This window comes from Amblyomma americanum, chromosome 3 (genome assembly GCF_052857255.1).
Source record: "Amblyomma americanum isolate KBUSLIRL-KWMA chromosome 3, ASM5285725v1, whole genome shotgun sequence".
NCBI lineage: Eukaryota > Metazoa > Arthropoda > Arachnida > Ixodida > Ixodidae > Amblyomma > Amblyomma americanum.
In genome coordinates this window covers 156,493,655-156,518,059 of record NC_135499.1, presented here as the reverse complement: position 1 = coordinate 156,518,059, position 24,405 = coordinate 156,493,655, and the positions used below count along the sequence as shown (strand labels likewise).

At 46.2% G+C, this 24,405-nt stretch overlaps 1 protein-coding gene across 2 annotated transcripts in view; it reads right to left on the bottom strand.

The window, feature by feature from the left end:
• Nucleotides 1-6,962: 6,962 nt before the first annotated feature.
• The window catches only part of Rcd-1 (Required for cell differentiation 1), a 31,499-nt gene continuing 14,056 nt past the window's right edge, over nt 6,963-24,405 (bottom strand). The window contains exons 6-10 of one of the 2 annotated variants that reach the window (XR_013313356.1): nt 22,686-22,781; nt 15,077-15,175; nt 14,315-14,406; nt 7,849-11,016; nt 6,963-7,808 (exon numbers count right to left, since the gene is read on the bottom strand). Coding sequence is in view for 1 of the 2 variants with exons in the window: in XM_077658479.1 (XP_077514605.1) it covers nt 10,839-11,016; nt 14,315-14,406; nt 15,077-15,175; nt 22,686-22,781 (465 nt within the window). In the remaining variant the exon portion in view is untranslated. Of the gene's footprint in view, nt 11,017-14,314; nt 14,407-15,076; nt 15,176-22,685; nt 22,782-24,405 lie in introns of both variants that reach the window. The other variant, XM_077658479.1, reaches the window with a different exon arrangement.

Here is a 24,405-nt window from a genome sequence, read left to right as displayed (position 1 = left end):
GACCGGCCAAGAATCCGGTGGCTATTCACCAGTACTCAATTAATAAAAAGAAAACCATGCGGGAACGCAGCACTCCCAACAAACACAAAACCTCCTCAAAATCTCCCAGAAATAGCCCATCAGAACATTTGGAATCTCTCCAGGAGGTACTCATTTTTCTTGAAGACATCCAAAAAAAGTCCCCAGAACTAGGTCAGACCGGAAGGTGTGTCAACGACAGGATTAGAGAGCATAGAAGGGATGTTTCGTCACAGGCCGGTGGAGCTGAATTGGTGAAGCACTGCAGAAGTTGTAAAGGCTGTATCCCAGTATATGACGCTACGTCTGTGATGCATGTGGGAGCCGACAAAAAAGAAAGGGAAATTATCGAAGCCTTTCGTATTCAAGAAGCAGGCGACATGTGTGTAAGCACTCCCTCCCTGGCGTTGGCAGAAAAAGAGATTGTTTATCTGCGCAACCGTATGCCTTGCAGGAGAGGGGAGGACGTAGTTAGGCCTGATGCGGATGACGAGGCACCTGCGTGTGCTCAGTGATACATATTAATGTCGTACAAGTGTCCAGTAAAGACAGTTGAAGTCTAGCGTGTGTCCTGTGTGTGTGTAGCTTGGTGTTGTGTCTGTTTCTTACCGCTAAGAATATGATTCCTTTAAGTTGAAGGCTTCTTCAATCTCCCTGGTCTGTTGATCATAATATGATGGGAGGACCATTGTGTTGATAAGCTGCGGGAAACATTCATGCTCTCTGCAATGTTTTGCTAATTCACTGCTGATGGCGCCCTTTAGGAATATTTTGTGCTCTCGAAGCCGTTTATTCAAACAGCGCCTTGTTTCACCAATGTAGGCGCGTCCGCATGACAGAGGTATTTCATAAACCCCGCTTTTCACACATTTCACTTTTTTTTTTCCGGTGCTATTTCTTGCATTGATTTTTTCTTTGCTCGCTGCTGACTTTGGTGCACAGGCTTCTTAACTTGTTGGGTGCTGACGTGAGCACTTTTACACCAGCTCTTGCGCCTATATACCTTTTTGAGACTGTGGGAAATGCCATTAATGTAAGGAATGACCGCGTACGGCTGCCTTTCTTCTGATGTGGTTGTGACATATGTTCTGCCTCTAAGTGCTTGCAGAATCCCTTCTGCGACACTGGACAGCAGTCTCGTCAGGTAACCTGCTGCTTTCAGCGACGGTTCTGGGTGTCAAAACTGCCTTGAATTTCATGATGACAGGATCTCGTCAATGCGGCTCTCATTGCTGTTTTTTTTTCTACCCCCGCTTGATGATCTTGGAGTAAGCAGATGTGTAGGGGAGCCGTCCCTTCTAGCTTCGTGGTCCGTACCGCCAGCATATGTGAATGCCTAGAATGTTAGCGTCAAGCCAAGAAATCGCATAACGTTGTTTTCTGGGAGTTCACTCGTTATCCCTAGTCCTAGTTCTTCTAGTCCTTAGCAAAAGCAGCAATGAGAGCCGCATTGACGAGATCCTGTCATCACGCAGTTCAAGGCAGTTTTGACGCCCAGAACCGTCAGCTGAAAGCAGCAGGTTACCCGACGAGACAGCTGTCCAGTGTCGCAGAAGGGATTCTGCAAGCACTTAGAGGCAGAAAATATGTCACAACCACATCAGAAGAAAGGAAGCCGTACGCGGTCATTCCTTACATTAATGGCATTTCCCACAGTCTCAAAAAGGTATATAGGCGCAAGAGCGAGTGTAAAAGTGCTCATGTCAGCACCCAACAAATTAAGAAGCCTGTGCGCTAAAGTCAACAGCGAGCAAAGAAAAAATCAATGCAAGAAAAAGCACCGGAAAATAAACAAGTGGAAGGTGTGAAAAGGGGGTTTATGAAATACCTCTGTCATGCGGACGCACCTACATTGGTCAAACAGAGCGCTGTTTGAATAAACGGCTTCGAGAGCACAAAATATCCCTAAAGGGCACCATCAGCGGTAAATCAGCAAAACATTGCAGAGAGCATGAACGTGACCTGCAGCTTAGCAACATAATGGTCATCACGTCATATTTTGATCAACGGACCAGGGAGATTGAAGAAGCTAGCCTTCAACGTCCGACAAGAGACCGACGTATGCGTCAGCATACTTTTGATAGCGTTTCGTGGCAGCGAAATTGATTATCTGCGTGCGTTGCCCTAATATTTTACCGTACTTTCGTATTTTGATGAAGATGAAATACAGAAACTAGAGTGCTGTCTAAGGTCAGCACATATTAAAGAACCAGTGGTCTAAATTCAGAGCCCTCAGATACGACAGCCCCCATAGCACATGTGTCACTTTGGGACCAACTTCAATATTTACTCGCAATGAATCAAGAAGCAGTGATTACATTGCGGTTTCTGCATGCCTGATTGACCAGTACTGAACTTTATCACAGCCATCGTTTGATGGTTGAAACCAAAACTAAAGCAGCATAAGATAATAAAATCAATTAAAGATTAGTGTAATTATCATGATGTAGGCAAATACCAATTGCCAATTGGTGATGCTTGTATACTTTTCCTCATGCATCATAAAGAAGAAAATGGGCAGTTAAAATTTGGTGCCCTTGGTCCTATAATAAGCCTGAAAAGTATCCGTGCTTGTAAAGCCAGCTGCAAGCTGTTCTTCATTTTATTTTGTTCTGTGATTTTCATTTTCAGATGGCATATGCGATCGTTGAATTTACCGAACACGATCAGGTTGAAGTTGTACCAGCCCTGTGGATTGAAGACAACAAGAGTGCATGGCCAGACAAATTGAAAGGGGACAGGGTTACCAGTATGGTAAAAAAGGCAGCAATCCCAGATGTGCTGTGGAAACGGTTTGACATCACTGTGAAGGGTCTGTTTGTTATGTACACATTCAAAATCACATATGCAAGACAACTGAGACAATTGTTTTTTTTTTTTTAGCAACATATGGCAAGGCACGCAAGAAACTAGAATGGAGCCAGTACACGTCGGAGTTGAGTAGCGACGCCGAAGCAGCAAACAGAGGATTAGGAGGCCACCACCACAATGGTCGCCGGATGAAGACACAGGGCTGGCCCCAGCAAAAAAAATGCAACGAAGAATTCCTACTGTGCCCAGTAGCTTTCCTGAAGGTAATTGGCTATTGAGTTGCGCTGTGATCATGTTAGATATAGTTAGGCATGCATTGCGAATGAGTTGATTTTCATGACCATCAAGTTTTTGTGAATGGTCCACACCCCAGAAGGCTTTGGTTACTTTAACTGAATTTGCTTTAACTTGTAGTTTGTTTGAATAGAAGCTCTGATTTTTGCCAACATCAGATATATCAGAAAGGGTTTCCTAAATTAAAACATAATTTGAGGAAATTCTCTATCTCCTTATAGCTGTAACTGTCAATAGCCAGTTGCATTAGTTTTGCAAAGAAATAAACAAAACAACAGCACTTCCGGAACAGTGCATAAAAATATGCTTCAGGGCTTCTTGTGGTCAAATGATTAGGGGAATCCCCCAAGGTAGAGTAGATTTGTAACAAGGGAGTAATTACTCATTGGCATCTACCCGAACGCAGCCATATGGCTACGAAGGAAAGTATGCAGCTTTCTCAGAAGCTTCACAGTTGAAGAAAAATTCGTCCTGGTCCGGGGTTTGAACCGGGGACCACTTCTTCACCGCAGCTGTTCCAGCTTGGGGGATTCCCCTAAACATTTGACGAACACTGCTCCCACTTCTAGTTATACATCAATTCGCTCTTGCCCTACCATAAGCTTGCTACCCCATTTGCCCAGTTGGTAGAGCGACTGCCCCGGTGAAGCGGTGGTCCCAGGTTTGAACACCGGACCAGGACGAACTTTTCTTAAACTGTGAAGCTTCTGAGAAAGCTGCATAGCTCTCCTTTGTAGCCGTATGGCTACGTTCCGATGGATGCTAATGAGTAATGTACTCCCCTTATTATAGGGGTTCTAGTGTGACCATTTTGTAGCTTTTATCAGTGGTACCTTAAGTTGCACAGCTATATTTTAATATTTCGGAAAAAGCATTCCTGCTATAATCTGCTGGCTCTATCACTTCCAACTTGCCTGATGCCTGCAAGTTGATGCAAGGCCCTGCTCTCTGATACAATACTACTTGAGTTTTCTGCAAGAAATAAAAATTGGCTTCTAGAAAAAACAGGCAGCTGGTAACAGCATGCAATTGGATTGGTGGCATCACCTGCCAAAAGCAACACAATACATTAAACGCGATTGTTGTTCTGACATCTTAGTGCTGCAAAACCCCATGGATGATGCTAACATTTCAACACGTGTCTACTCTCATTCTGGCTATTTTTAGTACAGACAGAAGCAGAATTTTTTTTAAGCATATATTATTCTCATGCTGTATGCAGACTATATCACACAAAATATAGCCACAAAAGGGTTCTTACTAGCAGACTAGACCTGAAGAGTCAGCAATTTTGGCATTTTTTTTATTACAGCAAAAGAATACTTAACATTTTTGAAATAATATTTCAGACAGGAATGCACATGTGTACATCGCATCTTCAGATAATACTTAAATCCACAGCCACTTCTCTTATAGCATGCTGATTCTTTCAGTCTGCCCTTCACTAAAGCATGTTGCACATGTAGCAAAGCTCGACACCTGCTCCTTGTCTCTTACGCCCTCTGCACATTTGCTGTATCCCTTTGAATGAAGCAGTTTTCTGGGTTAAGTATACGTGTTCATTTTATTATGTTTAGATTGGTGGGTTGGAGGAGGTATGTGAGGGTAGATATGACAATGACCTTTGAGATGTTTGTAGCGAGTGAGCTTTTGGAGCACATGCGCTCTTTATCCATGGCATAATGCAAACATCAACAACAGTGAACTTTCACTGCTATTTCCCACCTGGGGTTCTTTAACGTGACATCGTACAGTACACGGGCCTCTAGAATTTCGTCTCCATCGAAATTCGACCGCTGCAGCCAGGATTCAACCCGCGTCTTTCGGGCCAGCAGCCGAGCGCCATAACCACTCAGCCACCATGGCTTTTTTTATGGCACATAAGCGTGTTTGAGTTGAGGTGGGGTAGGAAGCGCATAATTTTTAATCGCCGATATTTTCAGTATTAATGAACTTACATTAAAATTTTTTTGTGGTGTGGTGATGAGTGTGGAATACTGACAGTTCGTGCGTTATTTCTAACCACAGTAAATATCATTTCATAGTCCCTTTAAGACCCGCCGCGGTGGCTCAGTGGTTAGGGCGCTCGACTACTGATCCGGAGTTTCCGGGTTAGAACCCGACCGCGGCGGCCGAGTTTTTATGGAGGCACAACGCTAAGGCGCCCGTGTGCTGCTCAATGTCAGTGGACATTAAAGATCCCCAGGTGGTCGAAATTATTCCGCAGCCCTCCACTACCAGCACCTATTTCTTCCTTTCTTCTTTCACTGCCTCCTTTATCCCTTCCCTTAGGCGTGGTTCAGGTGTCCAATGATATACAAGACAGATACTGCGCCATTTCCTTTCCCCAAAAACCAATTATTATTATTAGTCCCTTTAACATGTCTGAGCTACATTCTAATGTAAGTAAAACATCGTTAACAATAACAATATGAGGAGTACTCTTTTATCTCCAAAAGCCTGTACTGAAATATTACTAAATATGCCAAGGTATCTCTGCCAAAACAAACCAAGCAATATCATTTGTTTGTTAGCAAAGCAATGGAGCACTTATGACACCCCTTAAGCATTAGATTGTCCTCACCGGGCCCTTTTGAGACCTTTTGGCTTTTAGGGATGCCATAGAGGCTCCATTATACGGCTGAAAAGCAAACTCTGTTGTCTGGTTACTTTTGGCGACACAGTACGGTAGTGTAGCGGCCCAGCTCACCGATGGCAGCTAGGAGGCCATCATCAAACACTATCCTTGTGCACGGACTGCTCAATTTAACAACTGAGCAGCACGAGCAGGAGGGAGTGCAGTGATAAAAGACGTTTGTGTAGTCACTGCGAACATGATTGAAGGCCCTGGGTTGGCTCTGCGGGGGCAGCCCCAACACTGGCGGCGACTAGGTATAGAAATAACCCAGAGGAGCAATGGTAGTTCAAAGTGACCAACAACCTGAAAGTATAATTGAAGAAAAACAATAGAAAGGTGCTGCACAGCGAATAAGCGCTGCCTGTTGAGCGTTCATACAAGAGGCGCTATGTGTCATTTCCTTCCCTTGTAGAGTCTGTAAAGGTAGGGCTTAAGGGAGGGGTCACTGCTAGCGCGGGTCTTTAGTCGCCAAAGCAGGGCTACGTTGGCTCTCGCGCACACTCGTTTCTGCCACAAGCATATAACAGAATGCGGCTTCACCAACAGTAGGCTCGTTTTTCCCATGAGGGCACGCATTAGCACTCCCAGACTAAGCCTGCTTATCAGAAGTTCAGTTGATTTTTTTTAAAAATGCGTTTATGTGTATGGAAATTTAGTACCCAATTTGTGCAGGTTTCTAAACAGTGGAGGGGCTATAGCCCGGGACAGCACAAGTCTGCAGCCTAGATACACACTTTCAAGCTACTGACATTACAATGCTTGCCTACAACTCAACGGTAACAATTCGTTCATATATTTTAGAATTCAACTGAATAGAATCCACAAGAATGACTGACAAGTTGCATTTCCATTTTATTGCTTTACAACTGTTCTTTACATTAATTTTCTTAAGTTAAGATGCTAACATTTTAATACAGCTAACGCCTTAACTGGGCACTCTGTCACTTTAATCTATTTACACTGAACCCACTAGCCCTCACTTTTGAACTAAACTCTCTCTACAGCTGTAAAAACTGCAGATAACAGGCTGCAAAAAAAAAAATGATAATCACAGGCTTACTTTTTTTTTACAAGGTTAAGTACCCACATGTTCTCTCTATGCCATTCTATTGCTCCCTGAAGGAACTTGCAGTGGCATGCTTGCACATAGCAAGCAAATGAAGTCTCCCCCCGATCACATATACCATTTATAAGACAAGACTGACCTGTACCAGACAATTTATTGCTCTTTAAAAACCAACCTTTGTACTTTGAACATCACAAATGACAAAGTGGCACAGCCTGGTAATGGAGCAAACCTTGGCATTCATGATTCAATTTCCACTCCACGCCTGCCACACGTTTATGACGGTCGGAAGGGAATGGCCATAAAGTTCAACCCCATAGGGGATGGCATAATTTCTCACAGACACCTCAAGACACCACATATTTAAAAAAAAATGTATGCAATAAATGCGTTATTCCAACATCTTTGCTCAGCTGAGGAAAAAAAAAGCAAATTCGCCACCAGTAAGTTTCATCGGATGATTGAACAATCAAACAACTGAGTAACAGGTAGCTAAACTACATTTGTGCATTTATGTACACCCCACACAAGAAGCAAATGCTAGTACCTTCCCGTCACCAAATGTGCCACATTCTGCAAAAAGTAATGAATCTTACTTGCACTAGGCTTTTCTTTCTTGTCACTGTGACGAAACAATCATGATTAAGTACAGCCCATGCAGATAAAGCTGAAACAAACAGCATGCAGTGTCCCAGCAAATCATGCGAGGCTAAGAGATCAGCACAGTGAATATTAGCATTGTACCCCAAGAGAAATTACGATACGGTTTCAGCATGAAACAGAAAAAAGCTATCTACAAGCACAAGTTGCATGAATGTCATTCAGTTTCGCTTATGGAAGCACAAATAAAAAAACAGCCTTTTTTTTTGCGAGATTCTTACTGAAACTCAAATGTGCTGATACATGGGTTGGTTTGCAACTGAGCATTCCGGGAAAGAAAACTCACAAATTGTGACACAGCTGTCTGTGCAGTCCCTTAAGCTCTCAGTGTTAAAGCCATTGCCACTTCACTCCCTGTCACACAATTACAAATGTCACAATTCATTCCCAATCTATATGGCATCTTGACGGCAGTGGCAAAAGCCTCTTTGGTAAGAGTGCACAGAAATCTCATGCAACACCAACAAGTGCCAGGTCATCGCACACACTGACAACATACGAAAATACTAAGCTGCAGAAAAATGCCATGCACCGGTCGATTTCACCTGCTGAACATACACAGTCAACGGAAACAAATCACATGATCACTGCAATCAACACTCCATGCACGAGTGCACGCACACAAGTCCTTCATGCTGTACAGATTTTATCAAGGCCCTCTCATGCTGTGCCCTGGTTCAGCAATATAAAACTTCGTAAGTCTGAGCACAAACGGTGTCCCTTTGGCTAAATGGCATATACATATACAAGTTGCTTCACTAGCCCGCACCTGGAGAAAAGCCTAACAAAGACAGCCTTTGAGCTAACAAAGCTCTGCCCTTGGCTCTTACTACTGTAGGCTGCTTGTGCATAATTTCACAGGTGCTGATATGTACTAGCCACAACTTTTGATCATGAAGTAGTGCACACACTGCATCTATGTACATTTAGCCCATTCACACCCAAGTTAATATAATTATGGCTAAAAATGGGTTTTATCCACAATTCACCACCGACTGCCGTGAAGATATTGTGTAAATCTGGGCAAGCACAGCATAGTCTGAGGCTTACATCTGCCGAACGAGGCTTGCCTCAGTTATGAACAAAAAGATAAAAAAAGGCCACCAGCGCACAATGAAAGAAAAGAGCACACTACAGCGAGTCATAAGGTATTTTTACAAAACATTCAAAGCCTGAGACAGCGAGCATGAAAGCATACGAGAGGAGACTGACTCAGGAGTGTCACTGATTGTAGACCATGCAGCTGCATAATACACAAAAGTGTACATAATACAAGCAAATTGTTCACGACTATCTTTTTACACAAATACAAAAAAAAAACTCCATAATCTGAAACAGGCAATCCCTGCATACAGGTAACAGTGCACAATCAGAAGTCAAAAGTATCAGCTTTCTTTCTGCCATAGCTGCACAGATAGAAAATAAAATAGAAAATGCAAAAAAAAGAAACAGCATCATGCAAATAAACTGCCCTAGAGCACCTATGGCATGGCCCTCACAATTGCGTCTTCATAGCCAAGCAAATGCCTTGAAAGCGATTACTATGCACGATGTCCACTGATACAAACGCTCCAGATACAAACATACTCGTCTTCTGGGGACTTGTGGCAAGATACCTGGCGGCACCAGTTGACTATGGCATCCTTTTGCATCTGCCCCATTTCATCAGGCTATGATTAGCTCAAATACTTGAAAAAAAAAAAAGCGATTCATCACAAGCATTGTTTTTGATATCCAAACATGACCAGCTATACAACAAGAAAAGAAGTGCAATGCTGTCCTCCGCAAATTGTCCTGGATCTTTCATGATGGTAATTAGGAAAACGATACCTCCCCCACATCAATAAAGTGTGTGGCTACGAGGTAGTTTCATTGGGAGTGATTCTCATGCCATTAAACTTGCAGATCCACACGGAATTTTCCCTGCACACATGCTCACGATTAATGCCACATTACAACAGGCTCACAATCAGCAGCAAAAGTTGAATGGAAGAGAGATGCTGGCACTAAACCCTTTTAATCTTCACTGCAACCTCCACCAGGACAGCCCATGGTCTCAACCTAAAATACACAACTTCATTCACAACCATCTCATACCACTTCCCATTAGTTTTGCTGGCTGAGTTTGGCTACTCAAGGTATAACATAAGGGAGAGCAGAGATTCACTGGAAAGGTGTAGGCGTGTGTCTAATGACACACCAAACACAAAGAGCCGCACACTCCACAGCTGCTTGCACAGGGTCCACTGCAAATTCCCCCAACACAGCCACTACCCTGGTGAAAGAGAAGATCAGCGAGGAATGTGTGCTCAAACTACAGGCTGTACAATGAAGATATAGTGAGCTCCCCTCCTGAATCTCTCGAGTAAGGTATGTAAGAAGTATTCTCTGACATCTATGTACAAACAGGAGGAGGACAGATTTGATCAGCCCCACAATCCAGCACTCAGTCCTAACTACGTCATCTGTAAATGATGAATGGCACAAGCCTCTTGCGTTACTGCAGAGGAGTAGAGGCAGGTGGCGCAACGGACTTGAAAGACACTATTCTCACCGAAGGGCAGAGTGGCCTAGGACAGGTCATCAAGAAAGGCAATAAAGCAAGCATGCACTAAGGCCCATGGCATGCTGCCACATAGCAAACATTCATGCCTAAAAAATTCCCCCCCCCCCCCCCTACAAACCAATAAAATGAACTGTGCCGACTGAAGGCACACATTTTATTCACAGCTTAAAACATTAAAGAATCTTTGAGGCTGGAAAAGAATTTAAAGTGCCACATGACAAGCAGATACCAACAGGCAATGTACACTGCTCCTGAGTGCAAGTTTTGATGGGGCATGCTTTGAACAGGCCCTGGCTTCAGTGTCAGACTAGCTTGGTTAAGAAATACTAATCTGAAATAAGCCAGACTAGTAGTCTGCACAGTCCCAAAGCAAACTGCGACAAAGTACAAACAGCTTGCCATGTCATTCTGACCACACTGAAGGCCCTGAAGTCATGAATGAGAATGGGAGGCTTTTAAGCAGGTGCAGAAGCGGGGATGACAGAACACTGGTAAGTCAGCACAGCCTGCAAACAACAATCGCCCAAACACAACTAAAGAAGACAATTGTTGCAGTTGTCTTAACAATTTCAGGTCGTTCCGTCTCACTGATCCAGAAAATTTTCAAGAAACAGTCCAGTCAACTGAGTTGCCAATTTACAGCACCGCCCCAGTGTCTCCCTTGGTGACTTAAAAGTAGTACAGCTCGCTGATGAGCCGACGATGTCTTGACCACTTCTCGATCCCTCCCAGCACCTCCACTGCTTGCACTGCTCTGCACTGCTGCCACCTTGCTCTTTGCACAGTTACTGAGGGGGAAGACTCCCCTGGTAGGTGAGCCGTGGGTCTGTGACGGGGGCTGTCTCAAGGTTCTTCAGGAGCTGGGCCAGCCAGTGCGAGGTGGACTTGTCGTCCTGCAGGCAGCTCGCAAATGTGCTGTCCTTCAGCTGATCCGGCAAGCACTGCCGGAGAGCTTCACGGGCCCTGAACACATAGTGGAAATCAGAAAGACAATATTAGGCGAGCCGTTTTGTTTGGTATTAATTAGCACGTGTGTTTTATTAAAGCTGTACAGATTTTCTTTAAAAAGTCATGAAATATCCCACAATGCAGTCTGTGCACGTAGATTGTACGGGATGGCAGACAAACTGAAAGCGCGTGGCCGCCGCGCTTCGAGTAACGCTGCAGGCGAGAGGCAGCGAGAATTGATGCCTCAATGCACATGTGCGGAAAGAGCAACCAGCCGTGCTTGTTTTGCGCATGTGTCTTTGCAGCTGATTCTCCCCCGCTGTCGGCAGCCACGCGCTCCCAGTTTCCCTCTAAGTGTGAAACAGCCTGTACGTAGTAGTAGGGAGGTAAGAAACGATTAGTTAACTACTAACTAATAAACTTTCCAATTTTTGGTTTTAGCACACAATATTACAGAATTGGAGGCCTTCAACATCATAAGAGGACCCAGTTTTTAGTATTTTTAAATTAAACATTGTGGTTAAAGGTATCAAACTAGCATATATACATGATTTTAGTTTTGATAGGTGGGTGCTGCCAGGTTTGTTTAAGGGGGGAAGAGGGTCTTAGAGAAAAAATTTTTAATATTGGACTTAGCATAATGAAAACTTCAGTTATTATATATTTTAGTGTGCTGATTTCAAATATGGTGTCCATTTATATGTATAATATGTCGTTTGTTATTAATTCAAGAATTTCGGTAAAATTATTCTGACAACTTTTTGAAAAAATTGGCTAATCAGATTCAAATAATTTTTATCCCAGTGGATTCTACTGTTATTAATGCTTGCAATAAGGGTACTTTCAGTGTTCTAGCCCTTCTGTAACCAAAGTTACAAAGTTTTGAAGTTCCCATAAAAGTGGCAAGGAAAAAAGTGATTTTTATTTGTGCCGTTTAATATTTTCACAGTTTATTAAGAGTGCTGTTAATGGTTTTATTGCAAGGTCCACTCATTCAGCTTTCAAATAAAACAAGAATGGTGAAAATCGAGCGAACCAAAGCCGGGAAAAGCTTGTCAGCAGTGTGTAGGGTGGTGCAGAAAATGAAACTGAGAAAAACGCAAAAAATGAAATCAAACATTTTGAATCTGTGTAAGCACATTACAGTGCTTAATTTTCCAAAACAAACAGCTTAGAAGGCGCATAGTGAATAGCCTGAATCACATTTTTGCCGTTGCCGCCGCTTAGCAAGCTGCAAAAATGATTTCGAGGGTGCACACTGTATTGTGAAGCAGTCTGTCGATCGCCACTAAATCTACGACCACATCGGTAGCTCCGCAGGCAATGGAGGGTTGGCGTCTACATGCTCGTTCGCTAGCGTCCACATCTTGCGCTAGGTTGCGGAAATTGCTGCCAAACTGGCGATTTTACCATCGGCGTGCTTCGCAATCCTCGCGATCAGCGCTGGGCAGAAATATGTCTAATCTGAACCGTTGCTGCCAATCTCGCCCGAGCCCGCAATTTGCTCCGTGTCAAAGGCAGACGCCGAAGCTGGTAAACATGCGCTTATCACGACCGCCGAATTGCCCTCCTGTGCCTCGTTATTCCCTTATCCCTCTTCCGATCACTTTTAAGTAAAACCATCCTCCGGCTCTCCGTCATCCTCTGCAGCCGCGATACGCACCGCGCTCAGAACGAACGCCGGAACGGCTGCCAAGGTCGCGTCATCCGCCGGTTCACGCTCAGGCACTACGCTGCTGCTGGTTGACATCACTGGTTGACATGCTGGTTGACATCACTGCAGACGAACTTGTGTCTTCCGCTTACTTTCTGCGGCATTTTTTACGTTTTTTCCCCAAACTTATGCGTGCTGCGAACTTCCGATACGGTTTCAAGCCACGGCGGTCTTTTTCAAAATGGCGTCGCAGGACGAGCGCGAAGCCTTCAAAAAAATGGCGCCGGCCAATGAGGCGTTTGAATTTCGCCACGTGGTGTCCAACAGCCAATAGCATTGCCGCATTTATATTTGTTCTTTTTCTCGGCGACCAATCGCAGTAGACCTTTCATTCTGGCGGGAAAGAAAGCTGAGGCGTTGCTCTTTCAAAAGAGTTCAACGTCGCCTAGCTGCGCCGGCCACTTTTGACGCGACACGCGACGCAAAACGGGCATTTTCTAACCTATTTTCGCGAGCTCTCTTGTCAAAATTGCATCTTTGCGAGTCGATTTCTCGTAAACTACGCGGTATTCAACCATGGAACTTGAAATTAAGAAGGAAAATGATGAGACTTATCCAACTATGACCGAATTGAAAAGTCGATTTTTTCGCGATTTATTGGTCCCAAAGACCGCGCGTCCCCCCTTAACCTGAGTGCTGACTACTGCCAACGTCATCATGGGCTGATAATATGCGGGCTGCAGACGGAACATCATATGATCTCTGGTAGTGCTATCCGCTCGTTTTATATCTGCCAAGCCTAAAAATTGTGCGTGGGGGTGCGCCTGCTGTTCATCCTCGTATGTGATATGTCACCAGAGGCTGCAACAACCAACTGCGAGCAGGCGACCATGCTTCGATGGAGTGAACTATTACCATCGGTGAGTGTCGTGCTCACAGTTATTGTGTGTAGTTTTTATTGCCGGATGCATGTAGGGGCAAACGTCGCACTGTATTGCATGATTGAAAAACTGAAGTGAAATGGGCTGAAACTCAAAATCTGGGAGAGCAATCAAATATCTATGGTTTTAAGGAGCACAGCTGCTCATGAACACTCTCGCTGCCTGTTTGGCTATGGCGAGTGAGACAATGTCCACTGCAGAGCTTACGACCCAGTCACCCTGTTCGCAAACAACATTCTGGAGACAACGAGCTAAGTGACCGAAACGAATCCACACCTGATCATTGCAAGTTTTGTTTGCGGTGACATGTGCAATGAAACAAATTAAATTCGGTTTCTCCTGCCACTCGTGTAGGGCTGTTCATACTACGAGCAATACAAGCCAATTCACTGAAAGCATTAAGCATTCTCGATTACACAGCCCTCGCCAGAAATCACTGGTTTACAAATAGCAAAAAAATGGCTGGCGGTTTTGCACTGCTAAGTGCGAAATACGTGAAAACACTGTTTTTTGCAGGTGGACACCACCACCATGTACCTCAAAGCATGGTTGAGGTATCCACTGACCCAAGGAGCCAGTTATGGCCCTTTCCTTTCCTTAAAATCAGCAGAGGTTTTCACAAAAGGTAAGGCGTTTAACTGCCTCAATTTGTAGTTGGACACCACCGCCAAACCCGCACAAGAGCACTAAAGAAAGCATATCAGACACCGAAACTGACCTTGGATTGTCGGAGAGCCTCAGGTAGCACCTGACCACATGTTTCAGCAGCCGTGCAGTTTGCTCCTTAGCCAGAGAGAGAACCATCTTGCCCTGCAAAAAGTGATGCCATCGCAGCAATGACACTGGTGTTGCCGCTCGAAAAATTGGTCACAGCAGCCCTGTTATCCATTGAATTCAAACAGAGTTGTCTGTCACAAGAAACAAACTTGTGGGGAATCGCCTAAATCTCCTTAAGTTCTGCTTCCCTGCAATAGTATGTCCTCCCTTTTTAACTAAACTATCAAGGCAGGATGCTTGCAGCACAGCAGGACTAGTGCCATGGATGGCGTGCCTACGCAGAAGCTAGGGAAACAGGTTATCTTCTACAGCCTTGAGAAGTGATCATGTTCCGATTTTTCACACAGCTCTGCTCTTTGCCCGTGCGACGAAGCCTCAGGGGAGCTTAACTGACCAGCTCATCCGCAGTGGCTTCAGAGTGTCTCCACTGCCTTAGCATGGACAAACACTCGCTTGAAGCCCTGCTGCAGAGTCGGACAGTGGCAATAAATGCCATTTGTCAGCAGGTGTTCTTCCTTTGCTCCCAAGAGCCTAGACCACTGTGGTCCACTTGCACCGAGTAGTGCTTGCGATCCCAGGGTGGGATCAGTGGTTTGAAATGTCAGCCGCAAATATGCGGAGAAAAATGCTTATCCCGCTATCAAACCTTGCAAACTAAATGTGCAAATGATGGCCAAATGAAGGTCATAAATCTACAACCCACCAGGATCATTGCCACATGGGAGAAGCGCTCGTATGTCTGGCAGATGTATGATAAACCGGTTTCGTCAACCAGAATTTTCTGCAGAATGAATGTGGCCACCTGAAATGCACCATAGACAAAAAGGAAAAAGAATATGACTTTTACAAGAATCAAATTCACTTTCGAAAGCTTAGCAGCAATGCTACTATGGCCAACTTTCGCTAGTATGACCTTCAACATATACCATATACTCGCATAATGAGCCTGACCCCCACTTTTGCCGTCCAGAATTTACTTTTTTTTTTAGCCTTTAGCTTTTTGTAGAGGGTTCCTCAGTTTTCGTGCTGTCCGCAGCGCAGACCTCAGCAGCGCGCAAAGATGCTGAGATGCTGCCCACCGATAACATCACCCCTTGTTAATCTTTTGAGGAGAGCACCTGGCAGAGAAATGCAGAGAAATAGAAGGGGGGGGGGGCATGCTCAGCAAACTTGGCAGAGCGCCAAGACATGTGCCCTGAGCTAAGGCTTAAACATTTGCATGACACACTCGCAGCCATCCTGTGTGTTCTTTTAACCTCGTGTAAAAGACATGCACCTGACCTTCAGGGCCAGTGTTCAGCCTGTTCACGTTATCTCGCCGCGACTGGCCGCCGCTGCCAACTACCAAAAAAATGTGGGATCCCGTCAAAGTGAACGATACTAAACACCAGCGGCATGAACACGTCTGACTGCGTGCGTTTGTTGATAACGAAAGGACGGGGACGGAGGTCTGTTGCAACTTTTTCTCTTGCGTAATTGACCCTCCCCCAAAACTGACAATTTTCTGGGGAAAAAATGGGCTCATTACGCAAGTACATAATGGCATTACCCACATCAATCAACTCAACTTGCAGATTAAATGAAAAGGGGCAAAGGAATGCCGAAACTCGCTACTGCATCATTTTTTTTTTAATATTTGCAAATTGGCCTCGTACAAAATTAAACACTTTAGCAGTACAGGGTCCAGCTTCAAAGCCTCGATACCCACTACATGCATATGCTAGTCAAAATCCTCACAGCAGCCGTCACCACTAGTCACTTGCAGTGCTGCTGGGCATTCATAAGAGATGTCAACTTCATATTAAAAAAACAGTGAAAAAATGACATACGAAAGTACAAAACATGCAAAGAAGTGACAAGCACCCGCTAAGCACACAACATACCTTATTCCGGATGTATACAAAGTTGATGTTTCCAAATTCCCCCGAGTTTTCCAGGGTTTTCCTGTCCCGAGTGCATTTGTAAAATTCCCTCAGTGACACAGTACTTTGTTTTACGCGAAAACAAGCTGGCACAAAGCCACCTGATAGTATCACTCTCCAGTAAGAATGTTAAAAAATAAAAACAATGATTTAATCCTACTTGAATAGTAAGGAGTAGTGTTTATTTCATTTTAAGAAAAAGGGGAGAGATTAGCAAAATGCTTAAAGGGACACTGAGGAGAAATTGAAGTTGGCTTGTGTCGACAGAATACCAGCTCCTGATCACAAAAACGCCGCTCTTACTGAAACCAAAGCTCTTATAAGGTAGAAAACAGCAGGAACCAAAATACAGGTATCACCGCCACAGGCCAAACTCGCAAGTACAAGCGTGGTGACGTCGTAGGACAAGAGACGCCACCTTGGAGGAATTTTCCTTCCTACATGGGGCGGGAATCTGTGAGGCTGACAAAGGAAGATTGCGTGGTTCAATATTGAAGTAAATTTTGTTTTAAAACCGATAGTGCACTTTTATCACATAAAGAAGGCAGACAAAAGGCAACCTGAATGTTGGAAGCAAAGAAAACCGATGCTTGGCGGCACCACAGGCGGCCAGGAAAGTTTCGTTTTGTTAAAGCGCTTCGCGTATATGAGCTTTGCGTGCCCTGTGGTTTTGTTTTTGACGCGCGTCGATTTACAAGTGCCGAACAGCAGAGGAACTCCAAGTGCCGCTTCAAGTGCTAGTTAACCTTTGAAGGAGCCTGTTAAGGCTTGTCAGATGATCGCCACGGTCGATGAAAAACTATGATGGCACGATGGTCGGTAATCGTACAAGGCAGCACTTGCGTATTCGCACGCTCGCCCGGCAAAACATTCCCGGCAATGCCGGTCAACTTCAAACTACTTAACGGAAATCTTTATTAGGGACGGGAGACAAGGTACAAGGCAGTTCAGAAAAATTGCTGATGGCCTAGCTCTGTTAGGCCAGGATATACGTAGCGAAAGCGCGGAGATTTCTGCATCAGAAGAGTGCATTCACTAGATGCGCCTTTATTGATAATTGCTGCTTGAGCCGTTGTGGCAGAGTGGTAGCGTATCCGCCTCAAACATCACAGGCCCTGGTTCGATTCCGAACCTCGGCATAGGATTTTTTTTTATTCAGTGAGTGGGCGGGGGGTTTCAGTGGCTGCCATAGATGCCGCCACCGAATACGTTGGTTAGCGGTTAAGCGCAGGCTCTGTTAAGGCGCGTTTATGCTCCGGCGTAACACGCGCACGCTGCACGGCGCCGTCACGTCGGCCAAAGCGCGACCCTATACTGCGCTTGACCTCCGACGCGTTCGGCGGCTTCGGCGCACTCTGACCGCACTGGCGGGGAGACTTGGAGCATGTCTATATTTCGCGCCGAGTGCGCCAGCCGCCGCCGGCCCGGCCAGACTGATTCGGCTCCGCGGCGAGGTGCGCGTTGTGACGTAATTCAATAACTTCGGCAGTTGGGCGGAGCTGTTCTTTTCGAGCTCTCGGCTAATTTGATCCATTCACGGTACACATCTGAAGGTACATGCAAGTGGGCGAGAGAGCCCGATCCAGTGGACCCGTTGGATCTAGCGGAAGCCGTTGAAGCGTCGTGCGTCGGCTTTAGTTTCAAGGCGCCCACTTTAAACGCGACCGCCCTTGAGCACCTATCCGTTTTTTGTGGCAATAAAATAAATAAATAACTTGGCCCTTGCAACCGTGGGCCTCGACGCCGCCTGCTGCCCCGTGCAACCGCGCCGTTCAAGGAATCCCAATCCGTTGGCCCCAAAGCCCCGGCCAGCCTCCGATGGGCGCAACGCGCCGACCTTGTCCTGGAGCCTCGCGACTCCCCGCACTGGGATTATGATATTTAGTTTGCAACGGCTGCTCACTGAGGAAGGGGGAAACGACCCACTGGCGCCTAACCTAGCCGTGCTCCCTCAAAAGCATCGCACGCTCTGTGGGGCTGTCGGGTGCGGGAACGGGATCCATCGCAACGCTGGGAAGACGCCGGTGCAAACGTAAACAGAGCGACGGTAGCGACCCCCGATAGATGCCTTCAACGTGCGGCGGCGGTAGCTTTCATTTCGGCAGCTGCTAGACCGCACCGCTAGCCGCCAGAAATCACGGAGTCTCCGTTTACTTCAAGTTTCACGTCACTCCGTCCTGTGACGTCATAAGAGTTCTCCCGTGTCGTCACAAGAGTTCTCGAGTTTGAATCGGAGCGGCGGGAATAACTTTTTCAACTTCGAATCCAAATTTCTTTGAAATAAATGCATCTTTCGCTGCCGGACAAGCGGCAACAAAGCCATGAAATGCCGAACTATCAGATTTTGCTAACGAAAAAAATTTGATAGGGTTCTCCTCAGTGTCCCTTTAACAAATCAAATATCTTCGAAAAAATGCTAAAACAAACTGCAAATTGAATTGAACATTTTCAAATACGATCTAAAAAAAAGATGCATGCAGAAACAAATATTTTCAAATGTTAGATATTTCTATCTACTGCTAGTAACCGCAATGGTGTGGAACCTGAACTTTAGCGTCACAAGTGCGATTCTCTCTCAGCAAGTCTATACAGACGAACTGCAGATTATAGAAACCTTAGTTTGTAGAAGTGAAACAGCTATGAAGCAAAAAACTTCATAGGGTAAATGTTGCTCCCAGTTATGCGTGCGTATTCAGCGCATCGGGCAAGTACACATTTGAATAAGTTGTAGAAAGCACGAAGAAATTCCACGAGTTGCCAACCTGTCAGGAGAGTCCATCTGTGGAAGTTTTAAAAGCGGACACCAATTCTTCCGCCCGCGTGCGCCCCAGAAAGCATGATGTCAAGTAGTGCGTTTTCACGCTCTGCTCTGCATCCGACCAAAAGCTAACCAACACGTCCATTTATTCTTTTGTGCAACTTCGTTTAACGATTCGTCAAATGCCACGACGAGGTGAGAGGCTTGGCTTACTTCCGATGTGAGGTTCTCCTTGAAGAAAGGTGCAAGGCCATAGGCAATAATATATCCTACGTTGTCATTGCCAAGCTGCATTTTCTTGGCTGTAGCTGATGATGGGAGCATCAAAGGGAACAGAGAAGCCGATGCCGCGGCAGCATGGAGTGATGAGCGTGTCATAACAGCGTTGAGGCACCACATCACTTCAGCATTTATGACCTCTAAGTCACGCTGAAAGATATCCTTTGCTGTATGTTCAGGTTGGACTTCCGACGCAGTAGTTGAAGCACTTGAAGGATGCGCAGAAACTGACTGCACTGGCCCGGCATTAGTCACAACGGTCATCAGCGGTGTCAAAAATGAGGCTACAGAGGGTGTCCCAGTTCCGGTAATGGCCTGTTGGTGACTGGTGCTTCTTACTTTCAGCGTGACTTGTCACCACTCTTCTTCCCATGGTGCTGAGCGAAAACTGCTTTCTGCACAGCGCACAGTACGCTGCGTTCGGGTTACTTTCGACGGGCTTAATTCAGGCTGCAAACTCGCAATGTTTCGCATCCGTCCTGTCCTGGACGAAAGTGCACTTGAAGGCCGTCATGCTTGACAAGTCGGACACAGCTTGCCTGCGGCACCACAGCAGTCAATAAAACTAAGCAGTTTCAAAACGGCGCCGCTAAGTATGGACAGAATTCGTTGCTTTGCTAGCGTCGGCAGATCACGAAAAGGCGCGAAACTTTTTCCCTTTCTCCCAAAGCTGCGCCGCCTGCATCGCATGCGTGCACCCCCTGCGGCAGAAATGGACGCTCTCATCAAGGAGATGCTTGATTTTATGATTTACGGGAGTTTAACGTCCCAAAGCGACTCAGACTATGAGGGGCGCCTTTGTGAAGGGCTCCGGAAATTTCGATCACCTGGGGTTCTTTAAAGGGACTATGCAACGAATAAAAAGTCTCTTGAAATGTTTTCAATGCTTAGAAATGATGCTAAGAAGCATTCATACCAAGTATGAGTCTTCAGAACTGAGCCGGCAATTTATTATGAATTTTTAAAACCGTGTTTTTTAAAATTCATGGGCCGATTGGTGTGCTTGTAGTGAGCGATTTTGAAACTAAAATCGTGAAAAAAGACGTCACTATACCCATGACGTCGCCAGGCCACCACACGCTGTCATTCGCTGGAGCCACGGCAGCCACGACGTCACGGGCACACTTCCGGTAGCCGTGAAAATCGTCTGCTCGTGCCGCCGCGCGACCCTCTCGCACAAGCGCGGGCCAGGGCATTGCCTTCACGCATATGGTTTCAATTTTCCTCTGCCACCTCCTTCTGTCGGGAGTTCCGGAGCCACTCGCAGTGGCTCGCCGAGTCGCTACTGTCGTCGCTGGCGTTCAGCCGGTACAACGTGAACACATAGGGCTCGATGCCCATCGCGGCCGTAAGAGCGAGCAGTCGCGCCTCGAGGTCCGGGTCCATTACTGCTAACTACAACAGACGACAAGCAAAGAAACCCGCCGCGCGCCGCAATCACGCCGCCGACGCTGCTACTGGGGTGCTAGGAGCGACAACCGGAAGTTGCAAAAGGAACGTCAGTGGATGACATATTCATGGGAGGGGCCCAATCCCAGAGCTGTTTTCTTTATTTTTGTCTGATGCCCCGCGTGTACCAGTTGAGGGGGGAGAGGAGGAGCGTAATTTTTAATTGTCTATATCTTCGTTGTAATTGACGCTAGCTCAAAGATTCTTGCACTGGGGTGACGAGTGATGAAATGCCTATCTCTCGTGTGCTTTACGTAATCCCAATTAATTTACTGCATAGTCTTTTTAACGTGCACAGTACATGGGCCTCTAGAATTTCGCCTCCATCGAAATTCAACCGCCGCGGCCGGGATCGAACCCACGTCTTTCGGGTCAGCAGCTGAGCACAGTAACCACTGAACCACCGTGGCGGCTCGGAGATGCGCAGGGAGGAAGAGTTCATTTGGGACCATCGCAAGTTCTCACTAAGTCTTGGTTCGCAGATTTTCTGCCACCTTGTTGGAGCTGTCCACTCAGGAAAACAAAGAGAGGCCACTGGCCGCCGAACAGCGCACGTGCGAACCGTAGAAAGCGCGCACTCTGCTGTCGTCCACAGCGCCTGGGAAGTGCGGGAAAGTGGCCGCTTTTGACGTAGTACGCTTCGAAAAGCGCCGCTGGTGCCGCGAAGCTTTTTGCCGCCTTGCTGGGATGCTCCACTTGACAGCACAACGTTGGGAGGCCAGCGGTCGCTGAGAAGAGTACGCGTAACACCGTACTGGACAATCAGAGCAATGCCAGTCCGCATTATTGCGATCTTAGTTCCTTTTATGTAGAAATGCAGCTAATTTTCCCGGATATAAACACAAATCCCATGAGTTTTTCCAGATTATCCAAATTCCCTGAGAATTCCCGGTTTTCCCAGTTGGTGGACACCCTGACACCTTATTCGACAACATCTTATGCATGCACACTTGGAGGAAACATGCGCCAAGAAAGGGCCATGTTTCTGCCCAACGTGCATATAAGAGGTGTCACCGAATAAAGTGTGCCACGTATTTACAGACAAGGATCCCTTGTCTGTTTGTGTTTCTTGCCTTTGTGTCTTTTCTTTAGCTCTTTTTTAATATCTAGATTCAACAACACACCCAACTTTCAGTAATACTGCTATTAAATTCGGTACACCCACACTCACATACGTGAGTGCATTGCACGATGCACTCACGAGGCGGAATAAGTGTACTGCCAACCTACAGGCTGACCTACGCACCAGTTTAAAATATCTAATTGACCAGCATAGTTAACAATGGCATGAACAGGCTATGCAAGCTCCACGTCATTGTCATAGACCATCCAGTCTGCAAAGCAGAGACCGCAATATGTTCAATCATCTCTGAAACTAGCTCAGCAAAGCTTATATCATCTCCTTAACTTTACATCTCTGATCTGTTTTTAACAAGGCTTTCAAAACCGAAGCTGTCTTTACCACATGCAGTATGGCAGGATTTAAATCTGGCTAACAGACTTACAATGCTGCTAAAATACTACTTGCAATGCAGCTACATCAAGCAAAGCGTATTCCGAGAAATTTTCAAGAAACCTGTTCTACCTGCGCAATACTCTTCCGAGCTTATTTTTGCGTTTTAGCTCAATGGCTTCTTTTGAAGCCCTATTACTTGGCCAAGTAACACTTTTTGACGAGTTAGTTGGTTCATAATATTTGGAAAACAACTGTGCGCTTAACAGACAAAGTAAGAGGGAGAACAAAAACGACACAAAAGGCACCAAAACCAACAAAACTTGGCCAAAAACAAAAACTCACGAGTGACCTCAAACAATCTTGGCCTTCGAAACTGGAAGCTTGACATGAGTACTTATTCTCCTAAACAGCTATACTTTGTGACTGCAGATAAGCGAAGCAGCCTTACCGTTTTGGAAAGCTCACTGCCCGATTCCATGATCCGCAGGCAGAGAGGAATAATCTCCGTAGACAGGAGAAAGTTGATCACTTCTTGCTCATCCGTCTGCTCAAAATAAAATAAAAAAGAAAGGAGTCCATCTGTGAGCAAATACTGGCGAGTACATACAAAATAACGCATTTACACAATTGTAAGTCGACCCGAATATAAGTCGACCCCCCCACATCACATTTCTGAAAAAAAAAAAAAAAACCTTGGAGGTTGTGCACACTTGGTCTTTAATAATTGTCACAGACCAGTGGGACGTGGCCCATTGGGAGAGAGTAGAGGAGAGGGCTCACGTAGAGCAGTAACAGGGTCGTAGCACGGCTGCTTGCGGGGGATCCGTCGAGATCTTTCTCGGAGATCGGCTATCGGCAAACCAAACCCACAGTGGAGTTCTGAGGAAGCGTGGCGTTTTAAAGGACGGTGGTGCAGGTGCGCCGGTTGCTGAAACTCGAGCGTGCAGGCCTGGCCGGCTCGGCGACGGCTGTCACAGAAGACATAAGTCTTGTGGGCTTTCTCCTGCCCTCCCGTAAGGCGTGGCTCTCCAGCGCGCTACGGGGGAGCTTCGCGGGTTACTGGGTCCCCTCTGCCCCGTTGTCCCCACGTAGAGAAACAGAGAAAGCATCCCAGTGATGGGAGGGAAACCGTGTGCTGGCCACCAGCCCTGTCCGAGTTGCAGGGATCTGAGGACAGTCAGGAGAAGACAGGCAACAAAAGAGGTTGGGTGGTGTGTCCCCGGCGTTGAGGGCCGAATTACCATACAAGGCCCGCCGCCTTTAAGCCATCGCCGCATCGACAGCCACCCGAACCGGAGTCATCACCTTGGCCCCCATATGTGAATTGTCCGCCGGACTTTTTCTTTTCTTCTCCATGTAACGTTGTATTTTGTACATCTAATGCACTGTACGCCTCTATTGTACTTGATGTAGTTGGACGGATTAACTTCTGTATTGTGTGTCTCGTGCTTGTCGCATTTCGTGTTTTGTATTGTTCCTTCTGCCACTCCCTCTGTTCATTTTTACCTTGTTGTGTTGTTCCTTGCCGCCAAGTAAAGTGTTTGTTTTAGAAACCTCAACCCATTGAGTTCCTTCTCAATCACCGACGCACCGACACACGTGTACTATGCACGGGCTGACCGACCTTTACAAATAAATGTTGTCCAACACTCGCCTTTAGGCCACAGGGAAGCGTAAAGCGGCCCCTGTGCCTCGACGGCTTGTGCCAGACAGCCGGTCGACGAGGTCGACGAGCGGTAGTTGTGACAATAATACAATGCGATAGCACTATCCTGCGACGCCCGCTAATCGCCAGCCGCTATCGGCTGCCGCGCGCCAGAGCGCCAGTGGGTACATTCCAAAACGAAAACATATTAGTCACTGGAATACTCGTCCACACTTTCCCCATCGTCCTCACTAGCGCTGCAGTCGTGGTCGGTGCTGCGGTCCCACAGCTCGTCGTTCGAACATAGTCGTGCAGCGCAATCCTGCACTTCGCAAACAGCCACATGACGACATCGCGTGGAACCGCTGAAAATTCTGCTTCGCTGCAGCTGCCATGCCTGTATCAATCCTTGCGAACGTCGACAAAAAACTGAGCTATTTCAGCACCAGTGCCTCGATGGAGCGCCTGTGTTTCCCAATAACATGATAAGTAATCAGCGGCGACCAAAATCCACCTCTGTCCC